A 15,862-nucleotide genomic window follows, 5' to 3' on the forward strand; every position below is an offset into this window, starting at 1 on the left:
TTCTACACTGGAAAAAAAAATCAAGTTCTTTCTAGCGCTGGGCAATACGACAAAAATTTCTCATCACGAAACTTGAGGGCATTTCTACGATCCACGATGTGCATCACGATATATCATTTAGCGAACAAACCGTGTGCAAAACATTCGTAAAATAAACAAAATAAACGTTAAAATGAGTTTGACGATACTTTTCTTTAACGCCTACAAAGACGAAGAAATCCTGGACGTTTAAAAAAAAACAAAACAATTTGTAATAGTTACAAATGAAATGGATCGTTTATCACGATATCGATATTTTATCCAGATATCGCCCAGCTCTAGCTCACGCCGACCGATCAACAATCAACGCAAGCAGGGTTGCCACGGTCACGCATTTCACCCCAATCTGGACTAGTTTTAGGACGAGGCTGCAAATGGAAAAATCTACATCTTATTTTAAAGCATAATAATGGAAACTGAACTGAAGCGATTCAGGGTTATGACCAAAAAAAAAAAAAGGGAAATGGAAAGTGCAGAAAGTGTGATTATGGTGTGCTTTAAAGGAAACCTTATTATCTAATATGCATGGTCTGTGATTGATCCTCGTCTCGCCGTGCAGCTAGTCCTGAGTCTGCGTGTCTATACGCATCATCGCACTGCGATCGAGCTTTACTCCAACAGCAGGCTCGGGACGCCGAGAGGAAGTAGTGTTTTAATATTTAATCGACTTATTTTTCTCTCCCAGGTTCGAGCTTAAGCAGCAACACACACACACACACACACACACACACACACACACACACACACACACACAATCCCTCACACCAAAACGTATTTTACAGCTCGTCCTGACTGCTTAGTTTTCTCCTCACGGATGAGTAATGGTTCCTCCTGCCACAGAAGAACCTTTTTCTGGTTCTCAAATAAACCTTTGCTCCTTGTTTTTGTCGTTTGTGCTCTAAAATAAACAATCGTTTTACACCACAGAAAAGATCTTTTCACATAATGACGGTTTTCTGTAGCACCGACCGTGAAAAGGTTCTCCAGGAGAACAATAACCTGGAGCTCCTCTACAGAACCATTCCTGTCACCGATATTCTGACGAGTGGATCACACAGCCTAGTTCCTCAGACCCAGATTAGCTTTAATGGGTTTTTATAGAACGCCGCTCCATTTTCAACACACTGACACTCATCTTATACTCCACTCATTATATACACTCATTATATACACTCATCTTATACTCCACTCATTATATACACTCATTTTATACTCCACTCATTATATACACTCATCTTATACTCACTCATTATATACACTCATTTTATACTCCACTCATTATATACACTCATCTTATACTCCACTCATTATATACACTCATTTTATACTCCACTCATTATATACACTCATCTCATTATATACACTCATTTTATACTCCACTCATTATATACACTCATTTTATACTCCACTCATTATATACACTCATTTTATACTCCACTCATTATATACACTCATCTTATACTCCACTCATTATATACACTCATTTTATACTCCACTCATTATATACACTCATCTCATTATATACACTCATTTTATACTCCACTCATTATATACACTCATTTTATACTCCACTCATTATATACACTCATTTTATACTCCACTCATTATATACACTCATTTTATACTCCACTCATTATATACACTCATTTTATACTCCACTCATTATATACACTCATTTTATACTCCACTCATTATATACACTCATTTTATACTCCACTCATTATATACACTCATCTCATTATATACACTCATTTTATACTCCACTCATTATATACACTCATTTTATACTCCACTCATTATATACACTCATTTTATACTCCACTCATTATATACACTCATCTTATACTCCACTCATTATATACACTCATTTTATACTCCACTCATTATATACACTCATCTCATTATATACACTCATTTTATACTCCACTCATTATATACACTCATTTTATACTCCACTCATTATATACACTCATTTTATACTCCACTCATTATATACACTCATTTTATACTCCACTCATTATATACACTCATTTTATACTCCACTCATTATATACACTCATTTTATACTCCACTCATTATATACACTCATTTTATACTCCACTCATTATATACACTCATCTTATACTCACTCATTATATACACTCATTTTATACTCCACTCATTATATACACTCATCTTATACTCCACTCATTATATACACTCATTTTATACTCCACTCATTATATACACTCATTTTATACTCCACTCATTATATACTCTCATCTTATACTCCACTCATTATATACACTCATCTTATACTCACTCATTATATACACTCATTTTATACTCCACTCATTATATACTCTCATCTTATACTCCACTCATTATATACTCTCATCTTATACTCCACTCATTATATACACTCATTATATACTCTCATCTTATACTCCACTCATTATATACTCTCATCTTATACTCCACTCATTATATACACTCATCTTATACTCCACTCATTATATACACTCATCTTATACTCACTCATTATATACACTCATTTTATACTCCACTCATTATATACTCTCATCTTATACTCCACTCATTATATACACTCATCTTATACTCACTCATTATATACACTCATTTTATACTCCACTCATTATATACTCTCATCTTATACTCCACTCATTATATACTCTCATCTTATACTCCACTCATTATATACACTCATTATATACTCTCATCTTATACTCCACTCATTATATACTCTCATCTTATACTCCACTCATTATATACACTCATCTTATACTCACTCATTATATACACTCATTTTATACTCCACTCATTATATACACTCATTATATACTCCACTCATTATATACTCTCATCTTATACTCCACTCATTATATACACTCATTTTATACTCCACTCATTATATACACTCATTATATACTCTCATCTTATACTCCACTCATTATATACACTCATTTTATACTCCACTCATTATATACACTCATTATATACTCTCATTTTATACTCCACTCATTATATACACTCATTTTATACTCCACTCATTATATACACTCATTTTATACTCCACTCATTATATACACTCATTTTATACTCCACTCATTATATACACTCATTTTATACTCCACTCATTATATACACTCATTTTATATTCCCGCTTTGCACTCAGGATTCCTCACATGCCACTCTGCTTTCAACCCAAACATTTCAGCATTCAGAATGAGAAAATTCATTATTATTACTATTATTATTATTATTATTATTATTACATATCTGTGAGGGGTAAAAGTATGTGCACCTTTGCTTTCAGTATGTGGTGTGACTCCTTGTGCAGTAATCACTGCAGATAAACGTTTGGGGTAACTGTTGATCAGTCCTGCACATCGGCTCGGAGGAGTTTTATCCCGTTCCTCAGTACAGAACAGCTTCGACTCTGGGATGTTGGTGGGTTTCCTCACATGAACTGCTCGCTTCAGGTTCTTCCACAACATTTCTACTGGATTAAGGTCAGGACTTTGACTCGGCCGTTCCAAAACGTGAACTTTACTCTTCTTTAACCGTTCTTTGGTAGAACGACTCGTGTGTTTAGACTCGTTGTCTTGCTGCATGACCCACTTTCTCTTCAGACTCAGATCACATGCCATGATACATTGTGAACATCAGACTCCGATACATCGCTGTTCTTTAAATGAAACAGGACTCTCACTCACTCACTCACTCACTCACACCTGATCATCATCCCACTGACTGAAAACACCTGACTCTAATCTCACCTTCACATTAAACTGATCATCCTAGAGGCGCACATACTTTTACCCCTCACAGATCTGTAATATCGGATCATTTTCCTCAATAAATAAATAAATGACCAAGTATAATATTTTGCCTCATTTGTTTAGTTGGGTTCTCTTTATCTATTTGAGGACGAGGTATTAGGTCACATTCATGCAGAAGCATAGAAAATTCTTTCGCTCAAGCACCACTGTATGTATGTCACCTTATGAATAATAAAAAAGTCATTAGAATGTTTTTGTGAGGGTGATATGAGTGATCAAATGCAAGATAACATTTATTCAACCTCTATTCTTCCGATAAACAGCCAAACATTATTACATTTTTAAAAATAAAATACGGATCCTAATATTGGATCCTAACACTTCACACAGTAAAAGGATTATGTTTATGATTTTTGTTTGGGTTTTTTTAAAAACATATTTTATATATAAGTTCAGCTAAAGGGATCCCTGACTGCCAATATGATGGAGAATGTTGTACAATAGTGAATATGAGCAGAGCAGCTAGAGAACATCAGTACTGCTAGTGAAGAATAAACGAGTGAAATACATCAATCATGGCGTGCAACAGGAGGTCGTGGAGGAAGTCCTAATTTGCATATTGTTCATTTTAAATGAAGTTAAAGGTGTAGAGATGTCCCTTGCATTAAGAAAAGACATAAAGACAGATGTAATCCTCCTTTCTTCCTTCCTGAACACGAACAACATTTCTTTCTATATTTAAACCGACTTTCACGTGCCATCAGAGTGCCGTGTACAGTTTCCCGCCCGGGATGATGTGGATTTCAGGGCTAAAATAAAAGCAAACAGTTTAACGTTTTTAACGAGGAGCTGTAGTAGTTCTACCCACGATAAAAAGCTGAGATTACATCCGTGACATGCTGGATGCAGAAAGAAATCAGCCATCATTAGCGCTAATTAACGCTGGGGCTCTGGGACCGGAGCGTCGCCCGTGCGTCTCTCTGTAGCCCAGGACGGATAAATAAATGAAGAAACGAGTTACCGCGAGCCAAATATTCTTCAACTTTCTACCTCGAAACTTGTGCAGCTGTTCATTTATTATTCACTGACAGAGAGATCGTTTATTATTCAGCCACAGAGACGAATCAAAGACTGCTGGTTATTAGAAGGAACACTAAGAAGAACCGAAGAGCGAGCTGACTACGTCTTTAAAGAACCCTTCGATAAATCTTCCACACGCTGTCTGCTTCTGCTTTGTACACTATATTTTACAGGATATTATGATGAATACTTTTACCGTTAGCATCAATCACAGGGAGCGACTAGAGAGACACGGATATACCGCAAACCTGTTTTTAAAATAAAACAGTTTGACTAATCAGTGGAGGACACGATGAGAAGAAACTTTAATCACTCAGTGAAACCGCCGACGTCTTCATCTCCGGCCGAGACTCCAGTCGTCCCACGAAACAAGGCGCCGTTATTACACGCCTCTGTGGAGTCAGACCTGATCTAGCTCCTCCTACCTAGGCAAAGAGTCAAAGCAAAATTCCCGGGAGTGGAGATGACCGAGTGTGTTTCAGGTGGGATAAGTGTGTTTAATGTGCTGTTTCATGTACAGCATGGTGTGGGTTAAGGGTTAAAGGTTAGAGGTTATAGGTTAAAAGTTGGGGTTTAGGGGTCGAGGGTTGGGGGCTAGTGGAAAGGGTTAGGGTTTAAGGGTTAGGGGTGAGGTGTTAAGGATTAGTGGCTAAAGGTTATGGGTTAAGGGTTGGGGTTTAGGGGTTAAGGGTTAAGTGTTGGGGCTAAGGGTTAAATGTTAGGGGTTAGATGTTAATGGTTGCGGTTAAGGGTTAAGGGTTGAGGGTTGGGGCTAGGGTTGAAGGGTTAGGGATTAGGGGTTAAGTGTTAGGGGTTATGTGTTAATGGTTGCAGTTAGGGGTTAAGGTTTAGTGGCTAGAGGTTAGGGGTTAGGGTTGAGGGGTTAAGGGTTAGTGGCTAGGGGTTATGGGTTAAGGGTTGGGGTTAAGGGTTAGGGTTGAGGGGTTAAGGGTTAGTGGCTAGGGGTTATGGGTTAAGGGTTGAGCGGTAGGGGCTATGGGAAAGGGTTAGGGGTTAAGGGTTAGTGGCTAAGGGTTAAGGGTTAAGAGTTGGGAGTTAGGGGCTATTAGAAAGGGTTATGGTTACACATTAAGAATTAAGCGATAGAGGTTAGGTGTTGGTCCCCTTAGGGGTTAACGGTTAGTGGATAGAGGTTAGGGGTTAAGGGTTAGGGCCTAGGGGTGAGGGGTCAACGGTTAGTGGCTAAAGGTTAGGGGTTAAGAGATAGGGCCTAGGGGTTAGGAGTGAGGGGTTACGCATTAAGAGCTAAGTGTTGGGGTTATGGTTTTAGGGTTAGGGGTTAAGGGTTAAGTACGTAGGAGCACCTAGAGGACACACAGTCTTTTATCCGTATCTGTGTTTGTATCTGTTTCGGACACATTACCTGTTCGTCCTGAATAAACTGATACCGGTTCCATCCCTAGTCCGTGCTCAGTGTTTCCTCCAGCATGTGTCTCATTATTCAGTGACGATCCACACTTACTGAATAATTCACTCTGCGTGGTCATGTACAAGCGTTCACGGCTTCCCGAGTTCATCAATCAGAGATCACCGAGAGAGTGAAGAGCAACGATAAAACAATAACCAGTGTATTTCTCTACTTCAACACAAAGCCCACATGAGCCCGACTCACTGCAGAACGATCTCAGGATAGAGACGCTTTAAACCACGTCGTGCCTAATGTGCTATTTAATTAATACAAAGATTCCCCCCCCCCCCAAATACGTCTTTAATTTGCATTAACACCGTACGTATTGTAATCCATATAATGCATTCCATTGTTCGAATTACGAATGAATTATTAGTTATGTTCAATTTCTTTTCATGTCTTATTTTTAAACCCTAATGCATTTATGTAACCGCATAATAATACAATATGATTATGCTAATTTTACATTATACGCGTTGAAAGTTTTAAAATTTAAAAAGTTCCCTTCCACCAGAAATAATAGAAATGACACTTATTTTTAAAACATTTTTTTGCTTGGAAAGTCACTTCCTGTTACATTATATTTATTTGAATATTTATTGGAAAGTCACTTCCTGTTACATTATATTTATTTGAATATTTATTGGAAAGTCACTTCCTGTTACATTATATTTATTTGAATATTTAATTAATTTGCCTTTTAGGTCTTTTTCATCATTTAACGTTCCTGCGTATTTCCTTCATTACATTTTAGTCAATATACTCTTTACTTCTAGATTTTAATTATTTAATGAAGGTGCTTTTCTGCGAATTGTTTATTTTAAATGATTATTTATACATTTAATCCACATACTTTCATGTTTGATGAATAATCCTTCGTGTTGGTTTTTTTTTTTTCGTGAGGAATGTTGAGCCGCTTCCTTGAATAAAATATTTCCGAAGCACGATAATCTGCAGTGCAATTAGTCAACAAATAAAATGATAAAAAATTATACCACAACACACTTAAAGAAACCAGACGACGGTGCAGTAATTTAGAGTTAATAAACATGGCTACTCAACACGGCTACGTTACTATCAAATATACAGAAACTACAGTCACATTAGGAGGACATGAGCGAGTTACAACATTGAGGAACGTAAACGTGGACTTTTTTTTAAAAAAGTTTAACATGTAAAAAAGAAAACCACATTATGATCCATGTCATGGTCCTTGTCATGTCATGTTTCTCATTCACCCATTCACACACACACGCACACACACACACACATTCACACACCAATGGTAGCAGAGCTGCCATGCAAGGCGCTAGCTTGCTATCGGGAGCAACTTGGGGTTCAGTGTCTTGTCCAAGGACACTTTGGCACGTGGAGTCACATGGAGTCGCGTGGAGTCGCATGGAGTCACGTGGAGTCATGTGGAGTCATGTAGAGTCATGTAGAGTCATGTGGAGTTACGTGGAGTCATGTAGTGTCATTTAGAGTCATGTGGAGTCATGTGGAGTCATGTAGAGTCATGTGGAGTCATGTGGAGTCATGCAGAGTCATGTGGACTTACGTGGAGTCATCTAGTGTCATGTAGAGTCATGTGGAGTCATGTGGAGTCATGTGGAGTCATGTAGAATCATGTGGAGTCATGTGGAGTCACGTGGGCCGGGAATCGAACCGCCAAACCTACGATTATTTGAGTACAGCGACTGGCAACTTGCAGCGATAAAATCGCTGTGTGTGAACGTAGCATTAACTGTCACCATCTCCGCCGCCTGACCGTCAGAAGGTGTTGGTTAATTTTCTAACACAGCAGCCCTGACGGTAGTGACTTGTACGCTGACCCTCCGCTTTATAAATGCGTTAAAGAAATCGTTGCTATTATGGTGAGGTTTTCTGTTAGCATTATGGAAGGAGTCTCCAGTGTCAGAGGTAAAGCTGTAACTTTGTAACTTTAAGTTTTCCGACATCTTCAGGACAGATGCAAAGTTTATGCGTCTCAGCAGTTTCTCTGTAAAGAACGTGAGACGAGGCTGGTGAGGGAACGACTGCTGGAACGCAAGCAAGAAACAAACAGGAACAAGCTTGTTTCAATTAACATTAAATGGAACTAAAATGGATCAAACGTATGATGTGATGTCTTTAAGAAACGAAAAATTGTAATCGTTATTAAATTGCTGTGGTGTAAGAGGAATAAAACGCCTCAGGATGTGCTGTTATAGGAAAATAATCAGCTTCAGGGTGGTAACAGTAACTATCACATACCGTACTACAACTACTCTATCATTTTAGTGGACTTCAGCTCAGGAGCTCAGTAGAGTTCCTTCTCTGTGATTGGCTACGCGTCCTGTTTATACCATCGTACAAGCGAGTTATCTCAACTGTCCATCTGTCCACAGTGGCGCTCACATGGTGATCTGTTGACTAAACATTTCGGGATGCGGACACTGTGAGAACACCAGTCTTCCAATCTGTACATAACATTAACCGAATCAACACCAACAGTATGTTATAGTATTATACATATATATATTATATCAGATGCCATGAGTGAACCTTCTACCATCATTTACACATCCGAATGGCCATGTAATACGAAGCACTGCGATAACATGAAATTAAAAATGACTCATATGGACACGGGTGTCGTGTCGACTCAGGACAGCTGGCATTCGCTGCTATTGTCAAGCAACTGTTCGACTTGAACACAACAGCACTTCACCTTCGCGTGTTCGCTGAGAGTAGGATAACGGTTGAGAGGAAGGAATTTGGCCAATAGTTGCTGCAATCCTTTTATAATCGACCAATCAGTGTGCGAGAAGGCGGGACTTACAGAGAAGGGTTAAAGCGACGCAAACACACGCACACACATGATGCAGTATTAGACCATAAACACATCATAATGAAATTAAAGGCGAATCCCAGACAGTTTAAGACTTTTTTAAGGTCCAAAAAAGAGGACGTGTCCGGGAAAAAGAGGACGTACGGTCCCCCTAACCAACACACTTATTTTATTATTATTATTATCCATACATCCATCTTCAACCGCTCACTCCTTTTCAGGGTCACGGGGAACCTGGAGCCTATCCCAGGGAGCCTCGTGCACAAGGCGGGGTACACCCTGGACAGGGTGCCAGTTATTATTATTTTTATTATTATTATTATTATTATTATTATATAACCACTTAAACTGGACCTGTACCTTATATAACACTGTGTATAATGCAAATTAAATTATGCTATGAGAGAACCGAGGTTCGTCTCCGTCTACACTTTAATGGACAGTATAAATGCTGTTCCTCATCCACGGGTGAATCTCTGATAGCTCACCAATCAATACACCGGCTCTCACTTCGGCTGACTCAGCAGGCACCAAGAGCAGCGTCCGGGCATCACTTCCTGTCAGACGGTTATCAAAGACAATTTCCTCCAGTAAAGAGTCTGACGAGTGTCAGGATTCAGTCAGGCACTACAATACACCACGCTAAAGACTGAACTTACTCCATGACTTACTCGTTACATCAGATATGTCCGGCATTATTTATTTGTTTGTTTGTTTGTTTGCTTGTTTGTTACTAGGCTTGGGTTCGCCAGTCAATTAGCATCAAAAAAAGCAAAGCGTGTCCGTAAAAGTCTCCAAAAAAAAAAATTCAGACAAAGATCTCTACAGCTCATTTAAACGTCACACGGTGCAAGCCCTTGCCTTTCTCCAACAGCACTGATTATTTTCCTACAATGGCACATCCGTTTTAAGCGTTTTATTCCGCTTATACCACACCAACTTGAGAAACATACATTTTTTTATTTATTAAGGGACGAAACATCATACTTTTACTCCATTTGTAACTACATAGCAGGTATAAACAGTCGCTCCCTCCCCAGCCTCTCTTTTTCTCTCTCTATAAAAACGCAGCTTGTCGTGTTACCGCGAAGAAGCGTAACCTCGTCTGTCCTGAAGATGACGGGACAATTCAAAGTCACACCTTTACCTCTGACTGTTACAAAGCGCTGACGCTGGAGACTCCTTCCGTATACGTTACGCACACGTCTCCTTACAGAAAACTTCACCGCATCACCGACCGCACACGTTTTTGAGTATGTTTATTATTAGCAGAGCGCCTACCGTACAAGTCCCTGAACGAGCTGTTACTATTGAAACGATACCGTATTAGAATGAGCGCGTTAATGTAAACCGGCGATTCGGTTCGTCAACACCGAGTTCAACAGCACTGCGGTAGAAATACTTTATTATTAGTATTACTATTACACAGAGTCTGAAAGCCTAAATATTACCCTCTGTAGTACACTCACACTTACACAAAGTCTATGGAGGCAGATTGGGCAGTCACCATCTTCCACTGTCTCTCTGACGGCTCTAAGGGGGTCTAATACTATAATAAACCCTTGTTTAATGCACTCACGGAGCCATTTCGGACTGAGCCGGAGATGTGAGGTGATTTCAGCCCTCACGAGACCTTGACTATCACAATGCATAATAACACACTAAAATCCAACTGTTCCCAGTGTCATAATGTGCACATTAATCACGCCAAACCCCGCCCACAAGCAGTATGGAGTGCGCAGTGAGTAAACATGAATATTAACGCAATGCCAAAAACACCGCGATGACATACAACCCGAGGCAAATGTCCACGCGGAGCTGTCTTCATGCTGCACTGCATCCCACAATGCAATGCGCCTGTTTAAAATAAAAACCGCAGCGAAGAAGAGCAACAAGAAGTCTACGTTTATAAAATCCCGGTTATACTGCAATATTTTTTTAATGTAAACGCTTCAAATAACGGAAAAAAAAGTGCCTTATTTCATTGACTGTCTATGCAAATGAGCCAGTGCTAATCGACAAGGGTACATGGGTTTCAACTGCACTTAGCCTTCCTGCTTAACCATTAAAAGTTCACTGAAGTCATAGCAAGTGAAAATACTTTTATAGTGAATGATGATTATACTGCAATTGTATATAACACGCAGGAAGTGGGAAAGAAGTGAGTTCGCACTTACCATGTTGACTTCAGACACCATGTCTATGCTCGCCACGTCGATGGTCATCCCAACTGACACTGGCGCTCCTTCACACGTGCACAAGAAAATAAATAAATAAATACGTACACAAATAAAACTCGACTGCACAATTATTTTCCAAAAATCACCCAAAAACAGGTTCCATACCAAATGTGTGGAACAAACACCTACAGTGCCTGGACCCCTAGGGGTTCTTTGTTTGAACAGTTTCTGGTTCTGTGCTGCATTAAATTGTTGCCTTCCAAAGAGGGATCCAAACAGAACCATTTAAGAACACAAGAACCACACACTATCCAAGAGCTACAACACATCCAAAGAACCCTTCAGAAACCTATCGATGTACAGCAAGGACTTACACTACAGTGCTTGGCCCCGTAAAGGTTGTTTCGTTTAGGCTTTAAAGGTTCTGTGTCATGTTCTGTTTCATGCTCTCCATCCTTTCGAAGAGTAGAACCATTAGAAGAAGACGAGAACTTCAAACTGCTCAAAGAACCCTTGAGGAACCTAAGAGTGTATAGACTACAGTGCTTGGACCCATAACCATTTTTTTCGGTTTAACCTTTAAAGTTTCTTTCTTAAACACTACAACACCACATTTCCTTTTCCAGGATTAAACCCATTTTAGAAGATAAGAAACAAACTACCCAAAGAACCTTTGAGGAACCTATGAGTGTACAGCAGGAGTATATATTCTAGTGGTTGGCCCACCTAATGGTTCTTTGGTGTAACTATTAAAGGTTCTAGGCTGAACCCTACAATAAAGCGTTTCTCTTTCTAAGAGTCAAAATGTTTGAAGAAGTTAAGAATCCTAAACGATCCAAAGAACCTTTAAGGAACCTACGCATGCATAACAGGCGTCTACAGTACGGTGCTTGGACCCCTTATGGTTCTACGGTTAAATCCATAAATGTTCTACACTGAACCCTACAACAATCTAGTTTTCTGTCTAAGAGTAGAACCATTTGATTCTGCTAAGAACCCCAAACTATCCAATGAACCCTTGAACCTAAAGAACCTAAGCACGTATAAGATCCATCCAACAACATGGTCTTGTAAGATGTATAAAAGAATGGGAAGGTTCTATTAAAGCTGAAAGAAGACATCACTGTCATCACAGCCGCACTGTTCTTTATATCCGGGAAAGAATCATCGGCATAGACGGTACGTCAGGCCATTAAATCAATCCAAAACGTGAAAACGAAGAGTACGTTAGTTCTGGTCGTAGCTCTGATGTCGCTATGATGTCGCAATATACTACAGCGCCCCCGCTGTTTACGTTGGTATTGCACCATGTGAACAGATAGCGTTAATTTCCGAGGATACGCACAAGCGATGCCACAGATTACTGCAGGATACATGCGGCAGCCATCTTGCGCACCCGTACACATACTTAGGTATAGGTATAGGATTAGGGGCGGAGTTTGTACTTGATTAATGACATCATTCAAGGCACACAGAATGAACGTGAATCATATAGCGTCTTCGTATCAGTTCATCCTGTACATATCGCTCATGATGTCACGTCGGTCCAGACTTACATCCTGAATCAGTGTACTGAATATTTCATGATGAATAATAAGACATGTTTTTGAGCGTTAATCAAGCCCGTATTTGTTTATCAGGGCTTATATAAGCAGTGTAGGCGTTGAGTCGAAGTTTGAAACGATTTCAAACCGCACCATACCTTTACGTAAAAAAACAAAACAAAAAAAAAACAAAACAAAGGGTGTATGTTGTGTACCTTTAAGCTTTACACATTGATTTTGTATGCATATTAAAGGTGCAAAAGATAAGGGACAAGCACAGGCAAAGGTAGAATCGAACACTCTTTTCTCTCTATAATGCGCGTTAAAGACTTTACAACTGAGCTGAACTCTAATTTACCTCCAAAGTCAGGTCGGAGACGGATGTCATATCCCTTCAGCAGCTTGTCCACGGTCTCTTTCACGAAGGACATGTTACCTGGTTCATTGACGCTGTGGAAATAAAGGGTACTTGTGACTGGAGTGGTACTTTTAGTGTGTTTTGTTGACCTAGAAAGGTGCATGTAGGTGTACTATTAAGATCTAAAAGGTAATTACAGTCCAACATTTCCAGCTGAAAGGCGCATATTAAAGGTACACATTATTATTATTATTATTATTATTATTATTATTATTTTAAATGACAAGACTTTATTTGATATGCTTTGTTTCCTGAACTAAGTTTGCTCACTCACTCACTCACTCACCTCTGAGCGCAGCACATCAGTGCCACCAGGAGCGGCACGGAAATGATCCCGAATAGCTTTCTCTTCCCGATCCCAAACATCCCAAACATCCCAAACATCCCTATCCTCTCGGAACTGGCTCTCAGCGTTCTACAGGTCTCCGTGCTCCATCGGATGCTGTGTCAGCTGAAGAAGTCCTATGCTTTGTGGACAGCCCTATGCTTTCAGGGTGCGAGGAAAGTTCCGGCGTCGGTGCGTTGCGTTATTTGGACACGCGCGCGCAAAAACCTCTCGCGCATTTTTTACGCTTTCCTTTCTTCTTTTTTTTTTTTTTTGGTGTTAAAATCGCCTCCGACTCTATCGGTGTTCGGGATCCAGCCTGATCGCGGTCTCCATCCTTGTCTTTCTTTTGACGTTGAAAAACAAGTTGTGGAGAAAAGCCGCGGAGATGGATGAGCCGCGATCACATCACCCCTCACACACACATCCGCTCATATCACACGCGCGCTGCTCGCCGCTCCATGACGGGGACTTAAATCTATTACAGTGCTATTAATAGTAAGAGGAATCCGGGGATGGGTTCTAACTGTTTAGAAATTGTTCGGCGTCGGATTTTGGATGCTGCTCGTTAGCGACGTGATCTGAAATGTGGTGAGCATCTTGTCTACTGTCAGGATAGAAAGACGGAGGAGTCACGTGACTCCTTGCTTTGGAGAAGCAACTCTTCTCTTTTTGCAAGATTGCAATTATTTTTTTAGTTCATGTTTTTTTTTTTTAAAGGAGCTACATTATTATTATTATTATTATTATTATTATTATTATTATTATTATTATTACTATCAGCTGCTTGTTATTTTCAAGCAGGAAGCACTAAAGTCTGTGATTGGGAATCGTACAGAATGATGCATGCATAAATGTGAAAGACAGTGGGGGTGTTTTGCGCATGCGTCTACAGTACACTACACCTTGCATGCTGTTACTTCAGTTGATCAGTAGCTATAATTCTGTGTAAATATGTGAAAACGTGAGAAAACAACAAAACAATAAACAGATAGCTAAAGCGTGAAAGTATGGAATAAAGCAGGATGTGGTGTCCTGGTGTAAGAAAAGACGGTGGTCGGTGATGACGGGGCGGTGCGATGGAATTACTGTTCTTATAACAGCAGAGCACGATCCCGAAGCGTTTTATTCGTCTGGTATTAACGTAATTAAATAAAGGACGACACGGCATCGTTTTTAATGGTTTATCGCTACGTTTAAGGTTGTGGGACGGCGGTGAGACAGGTTAGCTTGTGTTCTCGCTTATGTTATAGCAGCTGTAAACAGTCGTTCCGTCACCGGCTCTCTCTTTTTCTCTCTCTCTCGAAGTAAATCTCCGGGATTTAGCGGTTTTTTTTAGCGATCGCAGAAATGAACGCAAACGTCAAGCAAACGCCGCGATATTCACACCAGGAAGTCATTTTTCACAGATTCGGTGCCGGGACGCGTCATGTGACGTCGTCGCAACGAGCGTTCGGCCGAAGCCCTCTTCGATTCACACGCGTCCAACGTGAGTACGGCTAAAAGGTCTCGTTTACGGACAAACGTCACTGCGCGATCGCGATTTCGCCGATCCGAGTCGTTTTCCGCCAAAAAAAAAAAAAAAGCATTAAAAAAACCCTCTGCAAACTGCGTCGCAAATTTTAGGAACGGGGAAAAAAAAACGCAGCGAAATCGAGCGTTTTTCGGCGCGGCAATCACACACAAAAAAACTCTGCGAAATCCTGTACGTACTGATTAATAAGAGAGAGAGAGAAAAAAAGTAAACGCAGCTTGTCATGTTAACGAAAAGCTCTGAGAGTAGCGGAATATCGTTTCCATAGTAACGGCTCGTTCACAGGGCGCTATATGGCGGACGCTCGACATAAATGCGTTAAACATTAAACGGTGTAACTGTCTATATGCTGAAGAGACGTTTACAGAAGGAGTCTCCTGCGTTAGAGAGGAGTTCTTCCGTAACATGAAGAACTGTGTATAAATGTAGCTATAAATAAATAAAATGCACGCCTTGTTGTTTTAGTGAGTAATAAAGTGTAGTGCAAAACTGCAGCGCTACAGTATAAGAGGAATAAAACACTCCACTGTGTTCTAGGAATGTAATCAGCTTCAGGGTGGGAACAGGAACGCCGCTGTAACACCGTTTACACCTTCACACCGACGCCGAGAGTGGTAAATAAATGATCACATGACACACGGGGAGAGAGACGAGGGCTCCGTTAATGACGGTGATGAAACCCGATCTGATGTATGACTTGT

The 15,862-nt window shown here is 40.0% G+C and overlaps 1 protein-coding gene across 1 annotated transcript in view; it reads right to left on the reverse strand.

The window, feature by feature from the left end:
• Positions 1-13,668, reverse strand: part of gabrb3 (gamma-aminobutyric acid type A receptor subunit beta3) — a 53,821-nt gene extending 40,153 nt beyond the window's left edge. The window contains exons 1-3 of the mRNA XM_053635862.1: positions 13,589-13,668; positions 13,243-13,334; positions 11,338-11,405 (exon numbers count right to left, since the gene is read on the reverse strand). Coding sequence (XP_053491837.1) covers positions 11,338-11,405; positions 13,243-13,334; positions 13,589-13,668 — 240 coding nt within the window. The remainder of the gene's footprint in view (positions 1-11,337; positions 11,406-13,242; positions 13,335-13,588) is intronic.
• Between the last annotated feature and the right edge of the window lie 2,194 nt (positions 13,669-15,862).

Source organism: Ictalurus furcatus, chromosome 11 (genome assembly GCF_023375685.1).
Source record: "Ictalurus furcatus strain D&B chromosome 11, Billie_1.0, whole genome shotgun sequence".
In the NCBI taxonomy this organism is placed as follows: domain Eukaryota; kingdom Metazoa; phylum Chordata; class Actinopteri; order Siluriformes; family Ictaluridae; genus Ictalurus; species Ictalurus furcatus.